The following is a 19,194-nucleotide window of genomic DNA, read 5'->3' as shown; positions in this document are numbered from 1 at the left end:
ACCAAAGTTGTCTTTTTTCCTTCCTTCCCTGTTGATGCTGAATGTGAAGCAAGAAGCTGTCCTTCACAATTGCGCTTCTTGTTCTTCAGGAACCGGCTGAAGTTGTTTAGAAAGGGTCAAAATATGAGTCCTGCGGACATGTACCGGTGGAAGCTGTCTTCCCACGAGCCCTGCAGCTCTACCTGCACCACAGGTAGAATGGGGGAAAGGGGCAAAGGGGCAGCAGGGAGAGGAGGGAGCAGGTGGGCAAACCTGGCACCTTGGCCTGATGGGCAGCGGTTGTAGCCAGGGCTAGGGGATCTCTTCAACAGGCAAGTTGTATTGTCTCCTATAGGCTCTGGTCCTCCTTTGCTGCTCTTGGGCCAGTCTTTGGGCCCCGGAAAAGCCTGGAGGCCCTTGAGACCTGCCCCAAGGCAGAAACCATGGCTACACCCTGAGGCTTCCTGCTGGCTCCCTCGCATTGCACAGCTTTTGCCTGGGGGGAAGCCCCAACTTCCAGGGCATGGGCTAGCCGTGCCCCAGCATCCTACCACTCTGCCCTTTGTGCCAGGAAAGAAGCGGCTGGTCCTCTCAGGCTTCCTGACTCTCCATGCAAACCACGGTTCACCTGTATAAGCTGACAGGTTCTTAATTCCTGGCTTTCTAATATGCAGCAGATAGATCCAGGTGAGTTGGTCTGAAGCAGCAGGCCAAAGTTTGAGTCCAGGGGCACCTTTCAGATGTGTGCACACAAGCAGACGTTTATGCCCAGAATAAAACTTTGCTGGCATTAAAGATGAACCTCGACTCAGATTTTGTTACTATGCAACAATTATTCTAAATCCTTTAGTTGCCCTTTGTTCTGGAACGACATTCTAGAAAATAGGCAAAGAACAAAAGTTACCTGATACTAGCTTCAAAGCCCGTTCCTAAGAAAGAGCATTGAAAGGGCCCCTGTCCCCTGGGCCCTGGCCCTGGCCAGGCAGCTTAAGGTGGCTTTGGGCCACAGCTCCCAGCAAGATCAAGTGGGCAGGCGGGGGCTGGGCAGCTCGTTAGTAAGGCCAGGACAGAGCTCGTTACCACACCCAGCCTAGCAAGCCAAGAGGCCCTCGTTAGCAAGCCCTCCACCACGACCCTTTGCCCAGGGCCTCTCCCCTTACCTGCTGCTGGCTCCAGGCACTGAGGCGTCTGAGAGCAAAGAGGCTAGAGTCCAGGGACGGAGGGCGGGAGCTGCAGGGGCAGGGCCAATCAGGGCAAAGCTGGCTGCACCCTGATTGGCCCTATTCTAACTTGGACAGCTGGACACGTTCCACCCCCCCCCCCCAGGCTGCTTCAGAAATATCTAGAGGAACCATGGCTAAGGATGTATTGCAGCATCTTTTCTCATAATACAGGTGCCAGTCACTGAAAAAAACTGCATTCTTTTCCTTGAATTCCTCTAGTTTTGGGATTCCTGGTAGTTTTGTTAGAAATGTTCAGCCTTCGTACAGAACTTTAGCTCTCAAGGTTTCCCAGGAGAAGTCAAGGCAGACGAGACAGTTTGTACTAAAGACAGGCCATGAATGATGTGAATATGTGGGTAAATGGTGTCCCTAAAAATGGAAACTGGGTCCAAAGGAGGGGCTGAGCCTAGTATTTTTAGGAGTTCTGCTGCAGACTCCAGGCAAAAGTCTATCAATGAAAGGTGAGCCACTAAAAATAATTGGCTGGGTGGAAGGGGGGAAAACAGGCTTTGCCACTTTTCTGGCATCTGCTCTACAAGCCAGTCTTCCTGGTCAGTTGGCAATTCTAAGGTGGTGTGGTTTACATATTTTCTTAAACATAGGTGTGATGTCCACCTATGCCATGTGTGTCCGCTATGATGGGATCGAGGTGGATGACATGTACTGTGATGCAATGACCCGTCCTGAGCCAGTCCACGAATTCTGTGCAGGAAGAGAATGCCAACCAAGGTATTATATCTAGAGAAAGACTGCATTTGGGACTACAGACCAGCCTAAGTAGTTGCAGGGAAAAACCTGACAGGCAGCAGGACAGGAGAAGGCGGTGCCCTTCTCTTACAGTGCATTTTGCATCCTGTTCTCCAGAGATGTTGCCCCCACCGTCCCAACACAGCTGTGGGCGCCTGTTTCAGACAGACACAGCAGCCATTCTCCCGCCCCTGAATGTCTTCCCTGGTTATGGATCTGCGGCTGTTTCTGAATGTGCACCAAGTAACGGGGCCCTTCATTGGTCCACGCTTTATTTGCAAGTGCTGTCCTGACTGCCACGGAAGAGTCTGCTGCACGTCTCAGTTCTTAATGTGGTCGTATGTGAGATTGTCACAAGATTATTTCTGAAGGGTCTTGCACAGGACAGGACCACTCAGTGGCCAAGGATGCCTGCGTGCGTCAGTAAAATCCTGCACCACAAGAAGCCAGCTGCCCTCAGTCCTAGGCCCACTTCAAGGGGCGTTTTGTTCCATGGTGGAAGGTCCACCCACAGATGGCTGAGATAGTGGGAAGCCAGGGGGTTGTCTGATTGAAGCTGGAAAACTCCTGGAGATTTAGGGGTGGAGCCTGGGAAGGGGAGGGGCCTCAGGCCACCCTCCACAGCCTCCATTTTCTACAGTAATTCGCTTGTAATTCCTGGAGATCTCCAGACTCCCGCCAGGCTGCCAGGCCTTGGAATGCAAGGAGGTGAAGGGAGTGCTTGCGGACCAACAGGCAGGCAGCGAGGAGGCCAGGGTGCTTGTTTCCTCCCATGCCTGCCGGGGCCCTTCTGGGAACTGTTTTGCCCCTGTTTGCAGGACAGGATTAAGGTTGTGCGCTTCAGCTCAGTTTGGTTTCCTCGACGATCAGCGAAGCCCAAAGCGGCGTGTAGGAGGCCAGCACCATGGTGCGGAGAGCAAGGGCGGTGGCGGCAGCACACCAGCCAGCGGCCACTACCCCTCCTTCTCTCCACGCTGCGGCGCTGACCGCCTGGGACTTCAGTGATCGTAGAGGGGGCCAAACCGAGCCAAAGCACACCCCTCTATTTGAGACCGTCCATCTGACCTGGGGAGAATGGGGAGTGGGGAGAATTTTATCTCTTTCCCTCTCCCCTGAAAGTATCTCTTGCCCTGTGTTTGCTTTTCTGAGGAATCGCTGAGGAATCGCAAATAAGGTCTTTTAGAAATGGGTTCGGACATGCCTCCTGCCCCGAGGTCAGAAACCTACACAAGAGTGAGAGGATCAGTGGATCCTTTCTGCCCTGTCCCAAGGGGAGAAAGAGTTTATGATTGGTGATAAAGAATATGACTTCATTGGACACGATTGTGGCTTTCTGTTTTCCCTTTATATGTTTCCCTTTATATGTGGTTTCATGCCTCCTTTGACTTTGTTTAGTGACAGACTGTGCAGTGCAGAGGAAAAACTGGCGTCTATCAAGTCTCTGTCCAAGTAACTGTTGAGCCATGAAGCTCCTCTGCTTGGTGCCTCAGTGTATTACAATTCCTCAGCTTATTTTGCCTCATAAAGTTATTTTATGGATGTCAAATTGTACATGACTCTGAATTCCTTGATATAAAATCAGCAACAGACATAAAAATTCTTCATCAATTAAATGTGTTTGTTTAATTATTGGTATTGTTTGATACATGCTTGCTCTGTTAGTCAGGAGGTGAGAGTTGCACACTCCTCCTTGACCAGGGCAGTCTTATTCTCAGATGTTTCTCTGGTCATCTTCAAAGCCTCAAGGATCAAAAACGTCCTTTGCTTTCCAGCACTGAGTTAGGGAGGGCACTGGAGCCCCCGGGAAACTTCACTCGGGCATGTTTAGTGGCCATGGAGGTCTCTGCAGGTTTCAGTCCCTACACATTCAAGTATGCCAGGGCAGCCACAAGATCTAGGGAGGTGTAGAAGACTCAGAATGGCATCTTTAAGGGTCGATGGTGCATTATTTGTTCCAAGACTGAGGCCTACCCACACCCCTAATTAGGGTGGTGCACTTCAGCACGGTTCAGCTACCTTGGCGATCCCCAAAGGGGTGCGTAGGAGGCCAGCACTGTGGCAAGGAGGGGTGGCGGCCGCACTGGCCGCCTAGGGCTTTGGTGATTGCTGAGGCCGCCAAACCATGCCGAAGCGCACCACCCTAACCCTGATTTTAGGATTATGTAACTCAGTATATAAAGCAGCTGTAATTCTACCCCTATTCTAACCAGAGTGCCTGATGTGCCACGCAAATCCTAAGTGGGCAGAGCTTTGCATCCCTGCAGCTGGCCCCCGTCATCTGGTGCTGAGTTCCCTCTTGCAGGTGGGAGAGCAGCAGCTGGAGCGAGTGCTCGCGGACCTGCGGGGAAGGATTCCAGTTCCGCATTGTCCGATGCTGGAAAATGATCTCGCCTGGCTTCGACAGCTCCGTCTATAGCGACCTGTGTGAATCTGCAGACCTCGTGCGGCCAGAAGAGAGGAAGGTCTGCAGAAACCCCGCCTGCGGGCCACAGTGGGAGATGTCGGAGTGGTCAGAGGTAAATGCAGAGTGGGCATCAAGGAGCGACAGCTAAGTTGGATGCATGCGTAGATTAAATTGCTGAGTCCTTGAGGGAGATGTGAGAGCACTAACTGTCGGGTACAGAAGAGATCCAGTCGCCAAACCCATTCCTGGGGCCCTCTGAGCAGGACAACCCCAATCCCAGGACTGCCCTCTGCTCCGGGGAGAGACTTCCTTTGAGCTTGGCCCAAACATAGGTGGCACAGCATGCAAGGATCCGCAAGGCACTCAGACACCCCCCAACTTGTGGCCCCAATTAGTCAAACACCACAACAGACAAGGAGGCACTCTCTGAGCCCCGAGAGGCACTTCTGTGGCGCTTCAGTGGACTGTGGGTTGCACTCTCTGACCCTGCTTGTGCAACTGCACCAGCCCTGCCAAAACCAGGACAGCGTCTCTGCAGATGCAGCCCTCTGTCTTCCGCCTTGTCCTCCACGAAGGGGTCAGGAAGCTGCTGGGACAGCACACTTTTAGAGGAGGGAAGGAGCATCTGGGGCCAACCTGTCTGCTGGGCAGAGGCCCCATGCTGTGCCAAGATATACGCGCCATCATTTGTCCCGAGGAGATGCTGGCAATCCTCCTGGTTCATATTTGAAATGCCTCTTCCACATGGAGCGCCAGGAGTGAGTCCGGCTGGCTTCCATCCCCACTGAAATTGTGGTGCTCTCTTTCCTTTCATCGGATGTTTTTGATTCTCTTTTTAAAAAAACACTGCTTCCCTTTTGCGTGTGCTGGGCGGGACTTTCTTCACGGAGTCCCACAGTGCAAGAGGGCCTGCCGTTGAAGACTGCAGTAGGCGTCAGGGACAGATTGCTGAAGTGAACATGGCCTCTCCCAGCAGCGCCTGAGTCTAGCCAAAAGCAGAACTCATCTCCTTTGGGGCCAGGGCTGGTGTGGAGTGCCAAGTTGGCCTGGAATTCCTGCCTCTCTTTCCCTGTCCAAAAAGTACTTTCCCCTCCCAGTGCCTGGTTTGATTACAATAGCTGGACCGCCAGGGCAGATCACCGTTTTGCTTTTTGACACATTTCTGACATAATTGTCACCTGTGACCTACAATGTATCAAATAAATTTGTAAATTTTATACTGATGTAATTCTAAAGAATGCCCATGGATTTGACTCACAAGTAGTACATGAAACAAATCAAAACTGAATTGCTACACTTGTGTATTAGAGTGTGTGCAAGAGAAGTTACATCACTGCATTGAACATACAGCAAAAGCATTTAGCACCTTTGTATTTTATACTTTCATAAGTGTTTTACAGTCCTATGGTATTAACGTTTATGTCTTCTATGGTTTTTTTGCTATTTTATTTCTTACTAGCTGTTAAGCCTGCTTTAAAAGTGGGCTAGAATCTGGCACCCTCTGCCTTTCTCATGATGTGCTCCGCATACAAGTTAAATAGGCAGGGCGACAGTATACAGCCTTGCCGAACTCCTTTCTCAATTTTGAACCAATCAGTCATTCCATGTTCAGTTCTCACTGTTGCTTCTTGAGCTGCATATAGGTTTCTCAAGATACAAATAAGATGCTCTGGTATTCCCATCTCTTTAAGAACTTGCCACAATTTCTTGTGCTCCACACAATCAAAGGCTTTAGCATAGTCAATGAAGCAGAAGTAGATGTTCTTCTGGAAATCCCTAGCTGTCTCCATGATCCAGCGTATGTTGGCAATTTGATCTCTAGTTCCTCTGCTTTTCCCTACTTTCTTTAATTTAAGCCTAAATTTTGCAACAAGAAGCTGATGATCTGAACCACAATCAGCTCCTGGTCTTGTTTTTACTGACTGTATAGAACTTCTCCATCTTTGGCTGCAGAGCACATAGTCAATCTGATTTCTGTGTTGACCGTCTGGTGATGCCCATATGTAGAGTCCTCTCTTGGGTTGTTGGAAAAGAGTGTTTGCTATGACCATTGTATTCTCTTGACAAAATTCTACCAGCCTGTGCCCTGCTTCATTTTGTACTCCAAGGCCAAACTTGCCTGTTATCCCGGTTATCTTTTGGCTTCCTACTTTAGCATTCCAATTCCCCATGATGATAAGCACATCATTTTTTGGTGTTGCTTCTAGAAGGTGTTGTAGGGCTTCATAGAACTGGTCAGCTTCATCCTCTTCAGCAGCAGTGGTTGGGGCATAGACCTGGATTACTGTGATGTTGAATGGTTTGCCTTGGATTCGAACTGAGATTATTCTGTCATTTTGGGGATTGTATCCCAAGACTGCTTTTCCTACTCTCTTAATGATTATGAAGGCTACTCCATTTCTTCTGAGAGATTCTTGCCCACAGTAGTATACCTGATGGTCATTTGAATTCAATTCACCCATTCCTGTCCATTTTAGTTCACTGATTCCTAAAATGTCGATGTTCAGTCTTGTCATCTCTTGTTTAACCACATCCAGCTTGCCTTGATTCATGGATCTGACGTTCCAGGTTCCTATGGAATAAAAATCTTTACAGCATCAGACTGTCTTTTCGCCACCAGTTACTTCCACAACTGAGCATCCTTTCGGCTTTGGCCCAGTCGCTTCATTCATTCTGGCGCTACTCGTACTAGCCGTCTGCTCATCCCCAGTAGCATATAGGACACCTTCCGACCTGAGGGGCTCATCTTCCGGTGTCATATCGTTTTGCCTTTTGAACTTGTCCGTTGGGTTTTCATGGTAAAGATACTGGAGTGGTTTGCCATTTCCTTCTCCAGGGGATCACCTTTTGTCAGAGCTCTCAGCTATGACCTGTCCATCTTGGGTGGCCCTGCACAGCATAGCTCATAGCTTCACTGAGCTACGCAAGCCCCCTTGCCACAACAAGGCACCGATCTTTGAAGGGGGGGTGAATGGCTATGTACAGGTAAATAATGTTGATACTGATACATGATACAGCAAAAGCATAAGAAGAGCCCTGGCAGGTCCGACCAAGACCCTCCCAGCTTGGCGTTTTGTTCTCTGCAGTGACCAGAAGACAATGAGACAAAAAAAGTCACCCCACTACTCCTTCGCATCTGTCACTCGAGTGTAACCAGGATTTACTATTATGCAGTTTGCCTATTCAATTTCTAAACTCATCTAAGTGAGTGGCTGTTATGTCTATTGAGAAAGTGGCCCTTGTAAAAATTGGCTGCCCGTCATTTTCACTGGATGGTCGTGCGTTATCATGGCACGCAAGAGAAAAGATGTGATCTTTTTCGTTATCAACATTCTGTGCTCCATTTGTAATCTTATTTAATTCTCCTAGCAGAAAAGCCTGTTGTACAAAAAATACAAGGGGCGCTAGCCTTCCCCCTGCCGTGCCCTGAGCAGGCCCACAGTGGCCTGGCGAGGCCGTGGCGGGGCTGCTTGGGGTGGGGGCGAGTGCTGGTGGGGGTTGCAGACTTCCCTGCCCCCCCCATGCAGTGGTGAGGCCAGGGCTCATTGTCCCCTCCCTCCCAGGTCCCACCCACTAGCTGCCCGACCTCCTGGCAACAGGTCAGGTCCCAGCCGGCCTGTGCAGCCACCCCGAGCACAGGCCACATGTGGGCAGATGAACAGGCAGTGGCAAGGCTTCAGGTTGTGGCGTTCTCAGCCTCCCCCATGCGTCAGTGAGGCGAGAGCTCACCCCTTCCCTCCCAGACTGCTCGCCAGCTGGGCAACCTTCTGGAGGCCACTGACTGCAGTCTCAGGCCCTCTCCCAGCTTGGTGTAGTGGTTAGGAGTGCGGACTTCTAATCTGGCATACCGGGTTCGATTCTGCGCTCCCCCACATGCAACCAGCTGGGTGACCTTGGGCTTGCCACAGCACTGATAAAACTGTTCTGACCCAGCAGTGATATCAGGGCTCTCTCAGCCCCACCCACCCCACAGGGTGTCTGTTGTGGGGAGAGGAATGGGTAGGCGATTGGAAGCTGCTTTGAGCATCCGTCTTGGGTAGGGAAAAGCGGCATAAAAGAACCAACTTTTCTTCTTCTTCTTCTTCTTCTTCTTCTTCTTCTTCTTCTTCTTCTTCTTCTTCTTCTTCTTCTTCTTCTTCTTCTTCTTCTTCTTCTCCTTCCCCTCCCTCCTGCTTGCTGCCTGGCTTACCTTCCACAGTCAGTCCAGTAGAGTGGGTTGGCATTTCTTTCATGCGGAAGAAATTGGAGTGGGATGCAGCCAGGGATGGGAAAGCCTATTTTATTGGCCATTCTTTGGATGGATGGCCCAACTCTTCCCACCCCCCCTAGTTGCATTTTATATATGTTACAGATTAGTCAATTCCTTTTACTTTTCTTGTCTTGGTTTCCTATTTCCTTGCACTTTTCCCAGTTCTGTAATGTTCTTTTTGATGCAGCTACACTGTAGAGTTGTATTAGATTCCTTCTTCACTAGATGGCAGGAAGCTGCAAGGGCACCAGCTGCAAGGTCAAGCTCTGTGTTAGTACCAGACAGTACAATCCTAAGAACATTTTCCTGGGAGTAAGATCCACAGTTTAAAACTGAGTAGGATTCAGAGTAGACCTGCTTAGGAAGCTTTTGGGGGTGTTTTTCACAATGTGTACAAGACAGTGTAGGTGGTTCCTGGTACAGCAAGGGGACCACAGTACTTGCACCAGGGCGCAGGGTGGGGGAGGCTTCCCTGCAGTCCCCTGGCACCCTTGTACCACCATCCCAGGTTTTTTCAGATTTATTTACATTTCATAATGAATATCAGTATGATGTTACAGCAATGTCTATTCCCAGCTTTCACTTTTTAAAAAAAGTAAGTATCTAGATCCTGCTAAGAGGAATGGATCGCCATGTGGCTGGGCCTGACCCCCTAACCCGAGAGGTGTGTTGCTTGCCAGGGGCAAAAATTAAAGACATTTCAGAATGGTTGCCCAAACTCCTCAAATCTACGGATCGCTACCCATTTGTGATGGTCCATGTGGGAACGAATGACATGTCCCTGAATACCATCGCTCCTATTAAAAAAGACTATCAAGATCTGGGGAGGAACCTCAAGCAAATGGGGGCACAAGTGGTATTCTCTTCAGTCTTGCCTGTCAAGGGAAGAGGAATGCGTCATGAGAGGAAGATAATGGAGGTGAATCAGTGGCTGCGTAGTTGGTGCCGGCAGGAGAGATTTGGTTTCTGGGACCATGGGATAGGCTTTCTTGAAGAATGCCTACTAGCACCTGATGGACTGCACTTATCGAAACCGGGGAAGAATGTGTTTGGCAGGAACCTGGGGAGATTCATCAGGAGAGCTTTAAACTGAAGCCACAAGGGGAAGGAGACGATCAACATAGGGAGTGTAAGGAAGGAAAACGATCAGAGGCAGCCCAACCGGCAAGGCCAGCTCATAGGGAACCAAAAGTAAAAGGATTCAGATGCCTTTATACTAACACCCAAAGCATGGGCAATAAGAAGGAAGAGCTGGAACTTCTCATGCTGATGGAAAGGTATGATCTAGTAGGCATCACAGAAACTTGGTGGAATGATTCTGATGACTAGAATGTAATAGTGGATGGATATGAACTGTTCAGAAAAAACATAATAGGTCGAAGAGGTGGAGGAGTGGCACTGTATGTGAGGAAAGGGCTTACCTGTCAGGAAATTCTAGTGAAGGAGAGCATATCTACAGTGGAAAGCATCTGGGTGAAAATAAGCGAGGGGAAAACAAACAGTGTGGTGGTTGGTGTCTGCTACCGACCGCCTGACCAACGAGAGGATGTGGATCACTTTGTGAGCAGCTTGAGAAAATATCCAAGCGGCAGGACCTTGTCATCATGGGTGACTTCAATTTCCCAGATGTGTGCTGGGAAACAAACTCTGCAAAGCGTCCTCAGTCATGCAACTTTCTGACCTGCCTGGCTGACAATTTCATTTATCAAATGGTAGATGAACCCACAATAGGTTCAGCCATACTGGACTTAATACTGACCAACAGGTGGATGAGGTGAAGGAGGTGGGGACCCTAGGGGGGAGTGACCATGTCCTCATAGAATTCCTTTTGAGATGGGGAGGCAAGGAAGCTTGTAGCCAGACGCAGATGTTGGATTTTCGTAGGGCAAACTTTAATAAACTCAGAGACATGATGAGTGTCATACCATGGACGAGAATGCTGGAAGGGAAGGGAGCATGTGAAGGGTGGGCGCTACTCAAACAAGAGCTATTGCGTGCTCAATCAATAACTCTCCCAGAAAGATGAAAACACTGCAGGAGCTCTAAGAAGCCTATTTGGATGAACAGAGAACTTCAAGAGGAACTAAGAAAGAAAAGGGAAATGTTCAGGAAATGGAGGGAAGGACAGATCTCTAAAGAAGAGTACCTACAGGTTACTAGGCACTGTAGATCAATTATCAGAAAGGCCAAAGCTGAGAGTGAGCTAAGATTGGCCAGGGAAGCCCACTGTAACAATAAAAGATTTTTCAGTTATGTGAGGAGCGAACGTAAAGTAAAGGAGGCAATAGGCCCACTGTTGGGTGCAGATGGACAAACTCTAATGGAAGATGCAGAGAAAGCAGAAAGGCTTAGCGCCTATTTTACATCTGAACACAATGGAAAAATGGTCAAATGAGAACAAGATGCAATTTACTGGCAGTCTTCAAGCAAAGGTTGGATACACACTTTTCTTGGATGCTTTGGGATGCTTAGGTGTGATCCTGAGTTGAGCAGGGGGTTGGACTAGATGGCCTGTATGGCCCCTTCCAACTCTATGATTCTATGATTCTATGATTAATAAAGTGTAAGGTCTGCATCTGGGTCAGAAAAATGAAAAGCATGCCTACTGGATGGGGGATACGCTTCTAGGTAACACTGTGTGTGAACGAGACCTTGGGGTACTTGTGGATTGTAAACTAAACATGAGCAGGCAGTGTGATGCAGCAGTGAAAAAGGCAAATGCCATTTTGGGCTGTATCAACAGGGGCATCAAATCAAAATCACAAGATGTCATAGTCCCATTGTATACGGTACTGGTCAGACCACACCTGGAGTATTGTGTGCAGTTCTGGAGGCCTCACTTCAAGAAGGACGTAGATAAAATTGAAAGGGTACAGAGGAGAGTGACGAAGATGATCTGGGGCCAAGGGACCAAGCCCTATGAAGATAGGTTGAGGGACTTGGGAATGTTCAGCCTGGAGAAAAGGAGGTTGAGAGCGGATATGATAGCCCTCTTTAAGTATTTGAAAGGTTGTCACTTGAAGGAGGGCAGGATGCTGTTTCTGTTGGCTGCAGAGGAAAGGACATGCAGTAATGGGTTTAAACTTCAAGTACAACGATATAGGCTAGATATCAGGAAAATATTTTTCACAGTCAGAGTAGTTCAGCAGTGGAATAGGCTGCCTAAGGAGGTGGTGAGCTCCACCTCACTGGCAGTCTTCAAGCAAAGGTTGGATACACACTTTTCTTGGATGCTTTAGGATGCTTAGGGCTGATCCTGCGTAGAGCAGGGGGTTGGACTTGATGGCCTGTATGGCCCCTTCCAACTCTATGATTCTATGATTCTATTATTCTCTCCCTTTGTTGCCAAAATGTAAGGGAAACCTTTGTTGCCATTTGTCTTTCTGGTTTTGTATTTTCATGTTTGTTTTTCTTCATGGTTTCTCAAATCAGCCTGGATCTGATTTGAGGAAACATGGAAAAATGATGAAGAAACCGAAAGGACAAACAATGCAGACATGAGAAATTTCAGAGAAAAAACTCTGCAAGTTGGTTCTCAAGCCATGGGGGAAGTTCCCTGTGAAGAAACACAGATTCATCAATAAACCAGCTTCAAACTGGTTTCAGATCCTAGCATGACAAATGCATGCTGGCCACCATGAGTAGAGTGTCCTGTGTCCAGATAATCACATGATGGATTTATGAGAACTGTTTAGGAAATGAACCTTATAGCACAGAAACAAAAGGATTTTATTCCTTATTTCTGATTCTCCCTTATTCTTTTCCTGGCGCTCTCAAAACAGAAACACAGACATCAGCATTCTCATAGCAGGAAATTCTCTCTTTTGCTTCCGTTACCATTCTAAAGGAAAGAGGGCAGCGACTGAAGTAACTGGAGAGGGGAAAATGGCCTTCCATGGAGGCCTTTCTTAGCTGTCAGTAAACTCGCCTTTTGATGGTTCTCTTTTCTTTCCTCTCCCTGTCCCCCCCCCCCCCCCCCAGTGCACAGCCCGGTGTGGCGAGAGGAGCACGGTAAGCAGAGACATCAGGTGTTCCGAAGAAGAGAGGCTGTGCGAGGCCAACCCCAGGCCGCCAGCTGAGAAGAACTGCTCTGGACCCCCCTGTGACCGGCAGTGGACAGTCTCGGACTGGGGACCTGTGAGTATTTGGGATATGGTGCACATGTTGTTTCCTGAGACGTACCCCAAAGATTCAGCGACCCCAAAGATTCAGCCGTTTGGATGTTTGCATGAAGGCAAGAGTCCTCTTGTTTTGTTCCCAGCATCTATCACTCAGAGAGGTAGACTGCCTCTGTATATGGCAGTTCTGAAAAGCTGTTCCAGCTAATAGTTAGAAATATTCTGATCTTACCTGAATTTCATTTTTCTCTAATGTCTTTGAGAGCTATCTAAGCTGGTGGCCATAACCCTGTCTTGTGGCAGTGGATTCCTAAATACAAGGTGTGAAGAAATACTTAATTTTGTCTGTTCATTCAGCTTCACTGAGTGATTCTCTCTCTCCCCCCCCCCTGCGGCCACTAGAGCCATTGTCCAGCTCAAGTTAAACATTCTTATGTCATCTTGATGTCTGTCCTCAACTCTCTATTTTAAATCAGCAGGACATAAAAGGGCTCAGCTTGTGCCTGGGCAGCCCAATGACTTAGATCGGACATTTCCTGACCAGCATTCTCTCCATTGTGAATTGTATTTGCAATATCCTGGGAGTGTTCAGTTACCCCTACATGATCCTGGAACTTTCCTTTGCCAGGCAGATGTTCTCCCAGGGAGTCACAGCCTCCCCCTGTTCTCGTGGTGTGCCAGTTCTGTGTCCAATATCATTGGCCATCTGATGGTTTTTCAATAGTAAACATTTGACAAAAATGGTATGCAGCTCTCAACACTGAACAGATCTGGCAGCTGATGTCCCAGAGTTCCTGGTTCTGGATATGCAGTTTGTAAAACATTTGATCTCAGTGGCATCTACTATAGGATGGCGTAAAGTTGTGTTAAAATGTTCTAAAATAAACAGATGAGGAACACCAGCACTGCAAATGATAAAGACCCATGAAAACCAAAAGATCAGAAAGGGGCATCTTTGATGTCCTCCGGCTGAGACCCTGGAAAGCAGCTGCCAGTTCAGTTATAAGGCAGCTTCATGTATTTTATTTATCTTTCAATTTATAGCCCACCGCTCTCAGCAAGCTGCTTCCCAGCGGGTCACACTAACCCCCTCCCCAATAAAATACACAACATTTGTCCCCATTAAAACACCCATTAATAAACCCTGGTGGCGAAAATTCCAAATCCCATATTGTTGTTAGTTGCGAAGTCGTGTCCGACCCATCACCCCATGGGCAATGATTCTCCAGGCCTTCCTGTCCTCTACCATTCCCCAGAGTCCATTTAAGCTCGCACTGACTGCTTCAGTGACTCCATCCAGCCACCTCATTCTCTGTCGTCCCCTTCTTCTTTTGCCCTCGATCGCTCCCAGCATTAGGCTCTTCTCCAGGGAGCCCTTCCTTGTCATCAGGTGGCCAAAGTATTTGAGTTTCATCTTCAGGATCTGGCCTTCTAAGGAGCAGTCAGGGCTGATCTCCTCTAGGACTGACCGGTTTGTTCGCCTTGCAGTCCAAGGGACTCGCATGAGTCTTCTCCAGCACCAGAGTTCAAAAGCCTCAATTCTTTGACGCTCGGCCTTCCTTATGGTCCAACTTTCACAGCCATACATTGCAACTGGGAAGACCATAGCCTTGACTAAACGCACTTTTGTTGGCAGGGTGATGTCTCTGCTTTTTAGGATGCTGTCTAGATTTTCCATAGCTTTCCTCCCCAGGAGCAAGCGTCTTTTAATTTATTTGCTGCAGTCCCCATCTGCAGTGATCTTGGAGCCCAGGAAAATAAAATCTGTCACTACCTCCATTTCTTCCCCATCTATTTGCCAGGAATTGAGAAGGCCGGATGCCATGATCTTAGTTTTCTTGATGTTGAGTTTCAAGCCAACTTTTGCACTCTCCTTCTTCACCCGCATCAACAGGCTCTTTAGTTCCTCTTAACTTTCTGCCATTAGAGTGGTATCATCTGCATATCTGAGATTGTTGATATTTCTCCCTGCAATCTTGATCCCAATTTGTGACTCCTCTAATCCCGCCTTTCTCATGATGTGCTCTGCATACAAGTTAAATAGGCAAGGCGACAGTATACAGCCTTGCCGAATTCCTTTCTCAATTTTGAACCAATCAGTTATTCCATGCCCGGTTCTCACTGTTGCTTCTTGAGCTGCATATAGGTTTCTCAAGATACAAATAAGATGCTCTGGTATTCCCATCTCTTTAAGAACTTGTCACAATTTGTTGTGCTTCACACAATCAAAGGCTTTAGCATAGAGGTGGAAGCACTGGTGTCCCATATAGGACCCGGCCGTGGAGATACGGCTGGTGCCCTGGGTGTGCTCGATCCCCTTCTAACCTCCGTCCCATCCCCAGGAATGTGAGGGTGGAGGCTAGGGTAAAGGGTCCAACATTGGTCTTGTGCAACGCAAGGTCGATTAAGAACAAGGCCTCGACTCTGCAACACTTCATCGCGGAGTCGAAGGCGGACCTTGCTTGCGTGACCGAGACCTGGGTGAGGGAAGGCGAGTCAGCGGCCCTGAAAGAACTAGCCCCACCAGGATACTCGGTCCTTCACCAATCTCGGACCCACAAGAGGGGAGGGGGGGTGGCAATTGTGGTCCGGGAGGTCCTCACCTGCAGGGCTCTCCCAGCGCCGGAAATCAGTGGAGTGTGTCGGTATTGGATGGGACTCGGTCGAGAGTGTGGCTATCTGGTTGGTATACCGTCCGCCCAACGCGCCGCCAGATGTCCTGCCCCGCCTGCTGGAGGCGGCGGCCGCCTGGGCGTTGCAGTACCCCAGGCTTCTGATCCTGGGCGACTTCAACGTCCATGCGGACGCGCCCCCTTCAGTCCATGGTGGAGACCTGGTGTCATCCATGGCGACACTAGGGCTTTCGCAATTTGTTGCCGGGCCCACCCATCACGCCGGCCACACACTCAACTTGATTTTCGGCGCTGGGATAGAGGTGGATCTGGATACAGCTTTAGCTGTGCCATGGTCAGACCACTATGCCCTGCGGGCCCGGCTCAGGATACCACCCCCCCCCAGTTGGGCGGCGGGCGCATTCTAGCCCGCCCGCGGAGACTTATGGATCCAATTGGATTCCGGAATGCTCTGCGGGACCCGATGCCTCCTGGCGACTCACTAGCGGCTTTGGTGGCGGACTGGCAGTCCCGCCTGACAGCTGCTATAGATGAGATTGCCCCTAAACGTCCTCTCTGCCCTCGACTCCAACGGGCTCCCTGGTACACCGGGGAGCTACGGGAGAAGAAAAGGGAAGTGAGACGACTGGAGCGAGTGTGGCGGAAGACTCGCGACGAAACTACGAGAACATCTTACCGCACGCTTATGAGGGCATATGAGATGGCGGTGAAAGTGGCAAAACGTGAATTTTTTGCCACGGAAATCGCGTCCGCAAGCTCTCGCCCGGCCCAATTATTTAGGGTAGTTAGATCCCTTACCGCCCTTGAGGGGCGCCAAAATAATAGCAAATTGGAACTCGGCCGTGAGGCATTTGCGAGCTATTTTGCGGACAAAATCTCGTCTCTCCGCCACGATCTTCCTGCCACAGTTAATACAGTAAATGAACTGGAGGTCTGTTGGCCGCCTTTGGAGGTGACGTTTGATGGCTTCAGACGGCTCTCTTTATCCGAAGTGGACAAGTTGCTAGGCTCAGTTAGGGCGACCACTTGCCCCCTTGACCCCTGTCCATCATGGCTCCTCAAAGGAGGCGGCCAGAAGATAGGAGGCCAGCTCAGGGACATTATCAACCTCTCCCTGGAGTCCGGGGAGTTCCCTGAGCAGCTGAAGGGGGCAGTGGTTCACCCTCTCCTGAAGAAATCTACGCTGGATCCGCGGGACCCTGCCAGCTATCGCCCAGTGTCGCACTTGGCGTTCCTGGGCAAGATGGTTGAAAGGGCCGCGGCAGACCAGCTCCTGGCATTCTTGGAAGAAACTTCGGCATTCGATCCATATCAGTCTGGCTTTCGACCTGGCCACAGGGTGGAGACAGTGCTGGTCGCCCTGTTGGATGACCTCCGTCACCAGCTGGATAAGGGCGGGTCGGCAGTGCTGGTTCTTCTGGACCTGTCGGCCGCTTTTGACATCGTGGACCACGAGCTGTTGGTCCACCGCCTTGCCGGCACGGGGATACGGGGCACAGCGTTACGCTGGATACGCTCCTTTCTCCAGGACCGGACCCAGAGGGTTGCAGTGGGAGATGAGTTCTCGCGTTCCTATAGACTCCCTTGTGGGGTCCCTCAGAGTGCGGTCCTCTCCCCCACATTATTCAGCATCTTTATGCGCCCTCTGGCCCAGCTGGTACGGAGTTTTGGACTGGGTTGCCACCAGTACGCTGATGACACCCAGCTCTATCTCCTCATGGACGGCCGCCCGGACTCCCCCCGGAACCATTCGCCAGATGTTTGGAAGCAGTGACAGAATGGTTCGAGCAGAGTTGCCTGAAACTCAACCCCTCCAAGACGGAGGTCCTGTGGCTGGGACGTAGGGGGCAGGACCAGGAAGCGCGCTTACCCACCCTGGCAGGGACGCAACTCACCATCACGTCCCAGGCCAGGAACTTGGGTGTGGCCATTGATGCCTCCCTGACTTTGGAGGCGCAGGTCAAAAAAGTAGCAGGCCAGGCGTTTTTCCACCTTCGCCAGGCCCGACTATTAGCGCCCTATCTGTCCCTCGAACACTTAGCCACAGTGATCCATGCAACGGTCACCTCCAGAATAGATTTCTGTAACTCGCTCTACGCGGGCCTTCCCTTGTCCTTGATCAGGAAACTTCAGCTAGTGCAAAACGCAGCTGCTAGGGTCCTTACTGGCACATCTTGGAGGGCCCACATCCAGCCAGTGCTGAGGCAGCTGCACTGGTTGCCAATTGCTGCCCGGATCCGGTTCAAGGTTCTGGTTTTAAAGCCTTCAAGGCTTTACGCGAGTTGGGACCCACATACCTGAGGGACCGCCTATCGCCCTATGCCCCTCGCAGGGCCTTGCGCTCTGCGGGTGAAAACCTGTTGGTCGTTCCCGGCCCTAGGGAAGCACGCCTGGCCTCGACCAGGGCCAGGGCCTTTTCGGTCCTGGCCCCGACCTGGTGGAATGAGCTCCCGGGAGAGCTGCGGGCCCTGCGGGATCTTTCAACATTCCGCAGGGCCTGCAAGACGGAGCTCTTCCGCCAGGTTTATGGTTGAGGCCGGGGCTGATAATAGATCTATGCCTCCCCCGGGGACTCGGGTTCTGGACCCGAAGCAAAACATCATCAGGACCTCCTCTCCACCCGCTAGTAGTGGGAGGGAGGGGGGGGGGAGTTGAGCTGCCATTCTTGCCATGCCGGCAATATTGGCAATGTTATTATTGTTTTATGGGGTTTTAATGGGGAATTGCGATATTGTTACCCGCCACGAGCCGCAAGGGAGTGGCGGGCTATAAATCTAATAATAATAATAATAATAATAATAATAATAATAATAATAATAATAATAATAATAGTCAATGAAGCAGAAGTAGATGTTCTTCTGGAACTCCCTAGCTTTCTCCATGATCCAGTGTATGTTGGCAATTTGATCTCTAGTTCCTCTGCCTCTTCGAAATCCTGCCTGTACTTCTGGAAGTTCTCGGTCCACATATTGCTGGAGTCTAGCTTATAGGATTTTAAGCATAACTTTATGTAAATGTTCCAAAATGTTTTATGTAAACTGCCCAGAGCCGTAGGGAAGAGCGGTATAAAAATCTAAATAAATAAATAAATAACTTTGGTAGCATGAGAAATGAGTGCAATGGTGCGGTAGTTTGAACAATCTTTGGCATTGCCCTTCTTTGGGATTAGAATGTAAACTGACCTTTTCCAATCCTGTGACCATTGTTGAGTTTTCCAAATTTGCTGGCATATTGAGTGTAGCACTTTTACTGCATCGTCTTTTAAGATTTTGAATAGTTCAACTGGAATGCTGTCACCACCACTAGCTTTATTTTTGCTCAGACTTCCTAAGGCCCATTTGACTTCACATTCCAGGATGTCTGGCTCTCCAAAGTGTTGATCGGCATTTCCTGAGGCATGAAGAAAAGGCCACAAGAGCCAAGCACCTTCTGCCCACCTACTCACAACCTGCCTAAATTCAAAGAATCAGCCTCCTCTTAAAAAACACTAAAGTTTTTTTCTCTCTCTAGATTTTAACCCAAAATGTTTCTGTAGCTGGTGCTATTAAATAATTACTTTTCTAAAACAGTAGAAAAGAGTGTCCAGGAGCCCCGTATAGACTAAGGGCCATTCCGCACAGATTCTTTGTAGCAGGAGTGTGGCAAATTGAAATCGCTACTAATTTGCAGTTATGCACAACGTCATTGACAATCTGCCACATTCCTGAAACCAATCCGCAGATCAATGCAGATTCGTTGCAACGTGTTTTTTTTTTTTTAACCTGCCTTAAAGAGAAAGGGGCTTTTCGGGAGCATGATAACGGCTGCCCATTGGGTGCTCATTTGATTGACGGCCAGGGGC

At 49.5% G+C, this 19,194-nt stretch overlaps 1 protein-coding gene across 6 annotated transcripts in view; it reads left to right on the top strand.

Moving 5' to 3' along the window:
• Positions 1-19,194, top strand: part of ADAMTSL2 (ADAMTS like 2) — a 78,021-nt gene that overhangs the window by 45,700 nt on the left and 13,127 nt on the right. For 5 of the 6 annotated variants that reach the window (XM_077306725.1, XM_077306728.1, XM_077306726.1 and 2 more), the window contains 4 exons: positions 90-193; positions 1,805-1,931; positions 4,252-4,465; positions 12,584-12,739. In XM_077306725.1, coding sequence (XP_077162840.1) covers positions 90-193; positions 1,805-1,931; positions 4,252-4,465; positions 12,584-12,739 — 601 coding nt within the window. The remainder of the gene's footprint in view (positions 1-89; positions 194-1,804; positions 1,932-4,251; positions 4,466-12,583; positions 12,740-19,194) is intronic. The other variant, XM_077306727.1, reaches the window with a different exon arrangement.

Source organism: Paroedura picta, chromosome 12 (assembly GCF_049243985.1).
Source record: "Paroedura picta isolate Pp20150507F chromosome 12, Ppicta_v3.0, whole genome shotgun sequence".
NCBI lineage: Eukaryota > Metazoa > Chordata > Lepidosauria > Squamata > Gekkonidae > Paroedura > Paroedura picta.
Note: the sequence above shows the minus strand (reverse complement) of the source record. Positions and strands in the feature narration are given on the sequence as shown.